The 11,141-nt window shown below is 36.5% G+C and overlaps 3 protein-coding genes across 4 annotated transcripts; 2 read left to right on the plus strand and 1 right to left on the minus strand.

The window, feature by feature from the left end:
• Nucleotides 1-249: 249 nt before the first annotated feature.
• Nucleotides 250-7,341, minus strand: LOC141914586 (uncharacterized). 2 transcript variants are annotated; one of them, XM_074805824.1, is made up of 2 exons: nt 7,251-7,341; nt 250-2,784 (listed from the first exon to the last, which is right to left on the minus strand). In XM_074805824.1, the coding sequence occupies exon 2, from the start codon at nt 2,645-2,647 to the stop codon at nt 1,472-1,474; it is 1,176 nt and encodes a 391-aa protein (XP_074661925.1). In that variant the 5' UTR covers nt 2,648-2,784; nt 7,251-7,341; the 3' UTR covers nt 250-1,471. The 2 variants fall into 2 exon arrangements, with proteins under 2 accessions (XP_074661925.1, XP_074661917.1); XM_074805816.1 differs by lacking the exon at nt 7,251-7,341 and adding an exon at nt 5,037-5,213.
• Nucleotides 7,342-8,885: 1,544 nt separating this feature from the next.
• Nucleotides 8,886-9,989, plus strand: LOC141912517 (uncharacterized). Its single transcript, XM_074803768.1, has 5 exons — nt 8,886-8,965; nt 9,069-9,159; nt 9,252-9,406; nt 9,479-9,684; nt 9,803-9,989. Exons 2-5 carry the CDS (start codon nt 9,075-9,077, stop codon nt 9,897-9,899), a joined length of 543 nt encoding a protein of 180 aa, XP_074659869.1. The 5' UTR covers nt 8,886-8,965; nt 9,069-9,074; the 3' UTR covers nt 9,900-9,989.
• Nucleotides 9,990-10,089: 100 nt separating this feature from the next.
• On the plus strand, nt 10,090-11,122 carry LOC141912509 (uncharacterized). Its single transcript, XM_074803755.1, has 4 exons — nt 10,090-10,335; nt 10,426-10,580; nt 10,674-10,879; nt 10,967-11,122. The coding sequence occupies exons 1-4, from the start codon at nt 10,245-10,247 to the stop codon at nt 11,070-11,072; spliced, it is 558 nt and encodes a 185-aa protein (XP_074659856.1). The 5' UTR covers nt 10,090-10,244; the 3' UTR covers nt 11,073-11,122.
• Nucleotides 11,123-11,141: the final 19 nt, after the last annotated feature.

Raw genomic sequence — 11,141 nt, forward strand, 5'->3', positions numbered from 1 at the left:
CTGATCCATCATTCTTGTCGTGTAGTGAATTGTGACGACGGGTTTTTAATGGCGTGCATTTACGGGGCGTAGAAAGTTGTATATTTGGAACTTATTACAGCAAAGAGAAAGAACGAGGGTAATAGAAGATATTCTCTTTTTTATTGTGTTATTTATTGTATTCGGATTTACTATATGAAAACAAGAAAATTGAGAAAAATATGCTAAAAAGCTGTTTTTCAATTTTTCAGACATGATTTTCAAGGTAAACGTTTCGACATATATAAGAATGATATCATAGACTGATATACATATCCCTGAACAACAGTTTTCTGCGACAAACGCTTTGCAGAAAAAAATACATTAACAAGTATAAGCAACATTCTGAAAACAACGAGAGACAATTCTTTTTCAATAACATTATTAACATGAGAAAATACTATTTTGAAATTTATGTACAAATTGATACGATATGTAAGGAATACCATTCTGAAATGTTGATATACATAAACATTCACGGTTTCCATTGAGTTCCATCTATATTTCATGGCCGCGTATTGGTTTTTGAATTATTTTCGTATTTGTGAAAAGAACAATTTTTCAAAACAGATCTATCGTCATGAGTTCGTGAATGAGAATAATTAGGAACGGTATCACACGGAATGCAACAATATAGAATAATCACACTTGTACATCTAAGGAAATAGCAGGAGACAGTTTGATATTAGACATATTCATGTTTACATATTCCCTTTCTTAATTCAGTTGAACAGGTACGAGTAAATGGGAACCCGGTATAGATCCCCTAGAGTATACCTTATGTAGTATTTCTGTTTAAAAAATATGTCGACTGGATATTTTATATGGCATCATTTCATAGATCAACATTATTATATGCCCGATATGGGGGTCCTATTCACGCGTTGTTGCAGTAATTGGCCACACATAAAAGGATTAGACAACACCGTTGGCGTCCAATTGCTGGTGAATAACAGCCTAACAAAAATAGTTGCTTTACGAGTAGTTATGCACACAGTCAATCTGATTGTATTTTTATCATTTTTGGTGATGTGGATCAAATCAACGGTGGGGAACCAAATCCTCAAAATTTCGAGATTCAAGATTACAACATCCGAATGAATTTAACAGCTTAAATACACGCGCGGATTACACGCTTGATTATCCGCCATCTGAGAAAGATTCGTTTCATCTTAAAAAATCAAATTAATTTTCATAGCCAGGAGAATTATCATTATCTGTTCCACAAAACGTTGCGGATTTAAACAAGAAAAATTTAATACTAAAATAACCCATTATTGAATGTAGAATTAAAGGCAATCTAAAAATAATCTGAATCGTCAGTCTTATTCGAATCCAGATAAGCCTCCTCTCAGCAAATTCATAAACCTTATCTTTGCAACTGAATTTATCGCAGTTGCCTAAAACTTACAGATTATATGAATATATCCAATATTCAAAATAAACACACTGTTCATTCAAGATCCATATAGTCTATCGGTTCCTCCCTAATGTCATCATCAAAACAATCGTCGAGAGAGTCTGGATGAGGGGGAGTTCTATTCGGTTGAGGACATGATGGTCGGTCTGGGAGATGTTGTTCCTCTTCGTGTATCAATGGAGGTAGATGGTGTCCAGCCGTCATTCGGCGGGTTAAAGGCACTAACTTATTTCCCGTATTCACCATTCTCGTATTTCTCGTGTTTAGATTCATTCGATGTCGATTTGAATTTGATCCGTATTTTCGCGACATGGACGGTGACTGATCCGCGTCATTCGAATTGTTCGTACCGAATTTTCGAGAAGTTGGCGGTGATTCGGCTGGGTCCATTGGGAACTTTCGTGAGAGACTCGGAGAATCAGTATTTTCGCCGAACCGTTTTCGAGAAAGAGACGGAGAGTCACAGTTTTCTAAATATCCAAGTTTGCGAGGGAATTTCGGCGATTCCTTTGCCTCAAATTTATGAGACATTTTTGGCGAGCTGCGAATACTAGCGGGAGGACTCGGAGTCCTCCGTTTCAAATCTTTGTTGTTTATCCGTGAAAGTTCAATGTCTTCATCAGATTCCGGAGAAGGTGCGGATAGATCGGCGTATCGTTTACCGTCGCCGAAATTCTTCTCTTCAGAATTAACACACGTAAACGGAACATCCAAACCTTTATCGCGAGGAGACTCGCCAATACCGGGTAAAGGCTGCTTCCGACGCAATCTAAGATCTGTAGTCTCTCTTTGAAGACCTTGTCGATCTCTCAAAATCTGCATGAATTGTTCCACATCGCGACCGGGCTGCTTTTTAGCGCGTTTCCTCTCGTGTCTATTAGTTTGCTGCATATTGAAACGACTATTTTCCCGCATTATTCCCATGTTTAATAAACTTTCTTCGCGTTTTAGAGGCAAATGTATTCGACTACCCTCACGATTTAACGGACCCAAATTCAATTTACTATTTTCTCGATTGAGATACAAGCGGCTGTTCTCGCGATGTAAATATAATTTGCTTTTTTCTCGATTTAGCCATAGTCGACTATTTTCTCTGCCTATTCCACGCGGTGCATCCCCTGGATCCATACTCTGTGATTGGTAATGGCTATTGTCCCCGTACCCATTACTATAATCCGATCCTATTTGATTATCGCTCCTCCCAGGCATGGATACCTACAGTTCCTGGTCACACCCTCTCTGTCGTGACAACTGCACTGCTTTCATAGGTCGATTCTCTTTTTTCAATTTCCGCTCGTTGCTTCCCTGGAGACGGTCGTTGTGCAAACAACCAAGCTAGAATTCACCTAAAAATAAAATAGAACACTGCATCATAAATAAAACTAACAACCGACGCCACATTGGGAAATCAATTTTACCACATCTAAAAAAAGTATCAAAATCGTCAACACGCACGTATACATACATATACATATACTTCAAAAATATCAAACAGGAATAACTTTACGAATAATCTGTTCACAACTTGACGTAAAATAAGCTTTAAATGAAAATCTAGAATCAGATACAAAATAAGAAGTGATCTCAAATCGAAAATAGATCAAGGTTTTTAGAAAATTACCGCGACCAAAAATTACACACCAAACTATGTCATGTATTGTACGTTCGTGACGTTTTCTCATTAAGCGATGAAGTAAATGCTTTGACATTTGAGACGAATATTGAGCAAGTCACTTTGAGTTCTAATGTTTGTGTACGCACTTCCCAATATTTGCGCTGTTTAGGTAAATTAGCTGAGTAAACAAGTTGGCAGAGCTGGCTAAATGATAAACAGTTCCCAGATTACGCGACTTCACTGCTTCTGACATTTTCGCGCTGTATTGTTCGACTGAAGGCGAAAATATCGGATAGTTAGCACCACCACCGAAGTGCGATGACACATGCCACAATTTAGACCACTATCACCTCTATCTCTTTAATTAGCAGTGTAATTTTCACTTCCAACCTGACCATTCACGATGTTATACGAACAAAATATAAGAATGACTTGTATATCCATTACACTAATAGAAAACTGAAATATTGAAGCCGTAGGCGAAAGAACGTCGTCGACCGATCTTGCTATGGTTACATTTCAAAACCCCCGAGATATTTTACAGCTTTCACATTGACAATCCAAATAAAAATAATTCAAACGTATACGCATTCAGAAACTGAATCCTTGAAATATGAATATTGCGTCCAACGAATATATCGATCCTTTCAAAAACACATGAAAATGCCCTATTTGCGACCTGTGAAATGTGTATTTAACAGAATGTCAACAAAGGGACGATTTGCCCTTTTTTCAATGCAAACTATCAAATTACCAGTTTTTTTCTATACATCTTAAAAAATGACATTTTGAACTTGGTGAACAAAGTTCACAGGCAGAGTTTCTCAAGGGCGATAAATATCGAAAGGTTTTCCGAGAATTGTTTGCGTGAATAAATGTACTATGATAAACTACAAATTAGTTATGCTTATTCAATACGGCTGTGGAGTTTAGTTTATTACGTTATAACTGGAAATGAAATTATTCGCAGTAAGAATGATGACTTTCTACTTTCGGTTCCCATAGACTAGAAAAGAAGAATGGAAAGAAGACCCAGATATGAATGAACACGGGAATGTATATCAGATGGGTAATTTGGCAGTTTTAATAGCCGCCCATTGCTCGAACATTATCCTTTCTTGAACTCTTTTTTCTTTGAAAGAATTTTCACTGACAAGCTTCAAAAACCTTTTTACGTCGATTCAGTTGACATAATAAACTACGTTTTAATACACGGCTGCGTGCATGCGCAGTGGTTTCCACAAAAGAGTTATTCGGATAATTATTCAGGAGCCACAATACTTGCTTTTACTATCATGACGACTCGAATTGTGTGTTCGAATGAATGTTTTGACTTTGAATTTATAAGCAACAACCTTTAGTCCGTGCGAAGCAGACCGGTCTTAAATCATCAAATACCTTTTATACGTGTCAAGCTGATTTTTTTCGCACCGTTTTGCACATTTCCAACACGCAAATTCGTGACAAATATTATTGTACAGACAGTAATGTTCAGGACCAGGCCCGTGCCGAGTGGGGGTTTGGGAACCCCCTAACATTTTCAAAGTGCCCTTCAAAGTCAATTTTTCGAAATTTGAATACAATTTTCATCTTTTTTATCATTTTGGGAAATGAAAAGCAATCCATTCTCAAATTATCTATCCAGGTACCCGGGCACTTCATATTTAAGGTCTGTCCTTTTTCTATAGGGAAATGCCCGTTTTCACGTCGAAAAAGTGCCATATTTCTTGAAATAGAACTGCCCCTCGGCAAAGCTCGGCACGGGCCCGAGGACAGCGAAATAACCTGAGAAATCACATAACGCGTATCGACTCAGAAAAGTATATTAAATCATTGACCAAATCGAATATCAACTGGTTCAGCTGAAAAACATTCGGCCCATATCAATTCACGACTTTGTTTATAAATTGATTGTAAAAACCAACATCTCTGATCGATATCAATAACTCTGTAGCTACTGCATAGATAAATAGTAGAACATACCTGTATATATTTACCAAAATCAAACGAACACGTCCACGTATACCATAAATATGAGTGAATCCATTTCTTTTTATCCGTATTTGAATCCAATTTATTGAACAATACGTTGAATTCGCCATATTTTTGTATCATAACGGTATTTTTAGACGGAATTTTCTGACTCTTTGGAAGTAAACACTAAAATATACTCCTGCGCTATTGATAATATTTGGAGTTCAACTGTCTATCATTTTACCGAGAAGTGACGGCCAGGAATATTTGTTGATTAATACGAAACCTGTTCATTAGATTAGAGACTCACTGGAAATCTATTTCAGTATTTACTCATACTTATTTACACCAGTAGCGTGTTGTCCATTTACCTAATACGATCTCAATTACCACTACAATACATCAAAGTGATAGAACATCACAAGTCAATAATCAAACGGAAATCTTATTTACAGAAATGATAGCAAATTTGACTTTTGATCTAATAGAAAGATGAGCTCTAGGTTGTTCTTTTGAAATAAGATACGATAAAAGTTTTAATCGAAATGGTGTTGTTCAATATGTGATAGCCCAGCCTACGCGGCCACCATGAATAAGTTTAGGCCACTTTCAGTTACTTAACAGTGATGGAGCGTAGTTTGAAGAGGTTGATCAATTTTATTTCTATGGTTCCAGACGGTATTTGTTATAAACAATGATTAGTTATATCATTTTCATAGCTGTGACGTCATACGCAGACGTTTTATAGCGTTTTATTGACAGGTTGATGAGTTATGGGTAATTCATATTCCAAGGAGCACTCTCGCGTATTTTCAACACGTCTGGGTGAAGTTTATTGCCTTGTATTTCATATAATATTTTTCTCATGGGATTTGTCTCCAGGCTTGAAGCCATAAAGTATGCATTTACCTTATCGTACCAAAACTAAAACCTGTATTTTTTCGACTCAACTCATTCCATATCCCCCTCAAAAAAAAACAATTGTGTCGATCAATTTGAATACTTTGCAGCCCATGTTCAGGCCCTGCTTTGATCGACATCATTTCGAAAGCTATATACTTGACTAGTTTACATTTTTCATACGTTTCACGTCGATACTGAAATATTCATGTTCACCCTCTCACCACTGAACAAATACTAATTACCTCATAAAATACGTGAATTGATGGTATTGAAGCTTCGATGAAATTGAAACCGAATCAGAGAAGCAGTTTTTAGGTAAGGCTTGTGACTCACATTATTGCAAATGATCATAATGACATGATTTTAGTTCACTTATTTTCAATCATATTTTCAAAGAATATTTCATTGGCTGTTCCTCCGATGGATAATATATATCATTAGTTTCCTAATTGGTTATACCTAATAATTGGATCTGGTTCTAGTATATAGCACAGGTCGAAACAACCCGTATTTTTGACACGTCTGTAAATAACGTCAACAACATTAATCTAGCAACCAAAAATTCGTTACAAAAATTCTAATTTATTTTCTATTCTGTGGTGATTGTTATTCATTGATTATCCACCTACGCCAATTTGCTGCAGGTCGATATTGAATCTAATCCTTCTTTTCTATCGATACGTTCTAACCTTATTTATAGCAACCGTAGTTGGTTTGGAAAAAGCTGTCAAGAGATTAAGCCACATATCGACTGAAGGTCGCTCTGGGTGCAGATTTATTGATGGATTAATCGTGTTTTTTTAAAGCAAAGCAACAGAACTAGAACACCATGATTCCCATGATTTTGCCACAAAGAAACGTGTACACATATGTATGATATATTTTGAAGCATAGCCTGCAATGCGCATGATCCGTTTGTAATTATGAATTATTAATGTTCTTTCGAAAAATATCGACCGTAAAAAACAAGAAATATTACAACATCAGATTCAAAAGTTTCACATTTCCCACACGGGTTGTCAGTATTTTTCATGTTTATATTGGAAACGACGAATATTATATCGAAAGATACGGAATCACATCAACATTCTATGCAGACGATGTTAGTCTGGTGTAACGCATTAAGCAGATGCGGACTGGGACCTAGGCAATATCGGTTGACAACGTCAGGCTTGATGATGAACAAACCTACTAAAACCCTAGCATTGTGTTTTAATCATACAAAATTACAATATCTCGTTATGAAATTAGTGATATATCATAGGGGCCATATCATATACTAATGCCATAAAATGCTTTATTTTTACGAGTACTACTTACTTTCCGTTACCAATGACGAGCTGTTGTGTTGGAAATAGCGGCGGCGTCCATAAAGCAGCAACGCAAACACGAATCTCGTACTCGAGCAAGTCTCGCTGCCTACACGTCTCCGATCTATATCAACGATTTTCAGTACCGGCGCTCGTCGCTACAATGGAATCCATTAAAGACCCTCTGGGTCTGATTTCTTTATTTAATTTTTGGCTTTAAGAAGACGACCCACTTTCATTTAAACTCGCTAGCTGTCACTGATATATTGAATTCTTCGGGCCGTTTGTGACAGCTATTCATATACACCAGGTTTAAAAAACAGCCTAGCGCTACTTTCCTTACAAACAACCATGTACATAGAGCCAAACGCTTTCATTCTCACACTTTCTCCAATTTCTATTTATTTCTTGTGCCTATAATCAGGTGTCTGCATTTTACATAGTTGAGAAGTTTAGAAATATACGCATGTACACTTTCTCCAAGAGCTCTAACAGGAAAAACATAGGGATGTAACGTATGCATCTCTTTTTTCATGAACTTTTGAATCAATGTATAAGAATGCGTAATGTACGTAAATATGTTTGATAGATTTTGTTCTCGGTTTCATGAGGAATTCGGAATAAATAAACAAGATAAATATAAACGTTTCTCACAATCAATAACATAGAAGAAACAGGCTTCACGACAAAAGAGTCGCTTTTAAGTAAACATATCCAGAGTAGTCGATGACACGTTTTTTCAGCTCGGTAATTTATGCGTTAATTAAATTTCCATTAAACCTCGAGACGAACTCGAATTAACGGGCGCTCTCCTGAGAATCGAGAATTTTCTCATGAGTGTTATACAAATGCATATTTCTTTTAAATCGCTATTTTGAATAAAACAAAAATATGCGGGATCATTCCGAAGTGTTCTTGTCACGAAATATTGGAATTTCGAAATATGAGAAAAACTTTACCCGAGTTGCCACCAAATATGGCAATCATTAGCAAGAAATCAAGAGTTACGTACAGGAAATCTTTTAGCGATTTCTAGAGCCTAATTTAAGAATCGTCATAATTTCTTTCTAACCAGACGAATTATTCTTTATTTTATGAAATGATTATAATTGACCCACACAAAAATGCACTTCATATTTATCGGTCTAGCAGAGTACTTGATTCGAGAAAGCCTATCTATGTCTGACTACTTCTGGACGGCGATAGTGATTGAAAGGTCATTTCAAGGTGATATATTTATCATTTAAAGGAAATAACAGTTATTGAAAGATAAAATGAAATATCTATTCGTTCTTCACCTAATTCAAAGTGCTTTTCGATAAACTTTATACAACGACTCATATTGGAAATAATACACAAGAACATCCTTGCGAGAAGTTACTTAAATCTAACTATTAAGAGCCGTCTTCAAATTAGGTACAACCTGTATTGGTAGAAACACGGATTTATGACAATATCTTAAAATCACTTTGCACCTTCTATCAAAAGGGCTTCTATCCAGAAAATGTGCGAAAATATAATAAGTCGGTTTGTAGAATATAGGGTCACAATAAGTCAGAGAACTGTTGTTACAAACAATTATACAAGATAATTTTTTAGATCAAAGTTCAATGATTATGCTTATTTGTACCGGATATTTTTCCAGAATTTTTACTGCGCCAGACTATATTCTAAATTGGCAGACGACCACATAATCTTTCATTTCATTAGCATCTGTCGGATAAGGTAGGATATCCGTGAACGGGAAACTAAACTTCTCCAGTTTAGTTCAATTACTGGTAATAGTAATCAAAGCGATAAGGTTTGATGAGTTTTGATGATATTTCAGTGCGAAATGAAGTTTTTGCTCGGTTTTCTTATGCTGGTCGGTGTGCAAGGATGGATGTTTCAGACGAATGATGAACAACAAGCCGTCAAACGTAAGATATCTAGTATACACCTTTTTTGAAATATTCAAAATTCACGGGAAAATGATTTTCTAAAATTACGATTCCCTACTATTAATTTTCAGCTGTTGATGATTCTTGTCTAGCGAAAGCTGACGCTCTAAACTGCGATTTTTGGGATTGTTTTGAAGAGCGACACCCATGCAGTGGATTTATCATCAATAGGGCCAAGTCGAATTGTCTTACAGTCGATCGAAACCGACCACGATTCGACGACAGGGTAAAGGACATCTCGATGCAATAAATCACATGCTGTGCTCCTATTATTACACAGTTTTTCTTAATATTATAGGGGAAGGAATTCTTGGTGTCAAGTCGTCGGTGTCTAATGCAGTCATTCAAAGGATTATATCTAGCAGATCATTTGAGCTGTAGTAATTTATCTAGTTACGGTTACAAACGAATCGGCGATTGCTCGTTAGAAGCGACTCCCAGTATCTGTGACGTGTACTGGCCAAATAAAGACCATTTCACACAAGGATTCGATTTTAATCTGACGTAAGTTGATTTCAAATTGTTCATTAGCAAATCTGGGATCTGGGATCTACATCATGTTCAAAATTGAGTTTATCTTTTCCTTCATTGTAATATCTATATATCGTTTGTCATATTCCAGTGTACTGAGACATATTGCTAAGATGTTTATGAAGTGTGGCCGATCCGCCGCAGCACGAGCGATTCAACATTTCACATCAAAAGTTGGTTTGTCGTAATAAATCAAACAAATTTTTTTTCTGCGTCTGTAAAATTTTTAATATTGTCTCACTACTCGTGATAAAGAAATATATTCTAGTAATAACAAATACGGTAATTCGTTCAGCGTTAGATGTAAGGCAAACAACTTCCTTTTCCAAGAACTGCGGAGTGATAAGTATCACATCTTTATCTGTGCCAAAAACAGAACGAGAGCGCGGTCAAAAGGTTTCGTAAACAACTGAAAAACCAATACGAAGTGCGCAATAAATGACCTTTATCGCAGGCTATTGTTATCGGAAGGAACTTCATTTCAGTTCGTGATTTTGATATACGAACTGATATAATCTCGATCGAGCATCGATATGTCGCATTTTGGAGTTTTATTTTTGTGTTTTATTTCGGTGGTTTTTGTCACAACCGTGAATGGGACGCCACGGTTGATGCCACATACCCGTAAGTATAATCACCTATACTTTGCTTACGATGTCATTAATATGAATTCTAGTATAAGTATCGAGATCCAGGTTCATAATTTTCTTTCAGCCCTCAACCAAACATGCGTGCAATTAGGTGCAAACTACAAATGCGAGTTTTGGGACTGCTTAGAAAGACGATTTCCATGTCATCAATTCGTTTTCAAACGTGCAATGGGCGATTGTAAGATGTTCGATCTTAAACGATTCATGTTTAATGAAGGGGTACGTGTGTTGTTTAAATCGACGTTAATCTCGAGATAAATGATGGAAGCCATGGCGCAAAATAAATGGGGCGCTGATTTTTTTCATTTTCAGGGAAAGCAATTTCTGGATGCGAGTCGTAAATGTTTAATGGATCAGTTTCATGAGATCTACCGGCGAAGTGACGTCAGTTGTGATGAAGTTTCTGAATTTGGGTACAACACAATCAGTCACTGTTCGTTGGTATCGAGGCCGAACATCTGTCAGGTTTTCTGGCCGAACAGACATCATTTCACCCAAGGATTTCAAGTAGATTTCCAGTGAGTTGATCAATATTGACCGTGCTTCTGTTAACTGAATAAATATTGAAACAAACATGATAGTCAGCACGTATTTTGAAATTGCAGGGAAATGCAAAGGATTATGAGAGTTTTTATGAAATGTGGAAGTGTGACCTCTTTACAGGCTATCGGCCATCTGATGTCAACACTTGGTTCCAGCGTCAGATCTTAGTTATGAAATAAATAAAGAGTACTTCAATAAATTTGCACTTTTTTCAAAAACCTCGACCTTGAAAGACTT

The sequence above is a fragment of the Tubulanus polymorphus genome, chromosome 1 (assembly GCF_964204645.1).
Source record: "Tubulanus polymorphus chromosome 1, tnTubPoly1.2, whole genome shotgun sequence".
NCBI classification, from domain to species: domain Eukaryota; kingdom Metazoa; phylum Nemertea; class Palaeonemertea; order Tubulaniformes; family Tubulanidae; genus Tubulanus; species Tubulanus polymorphus.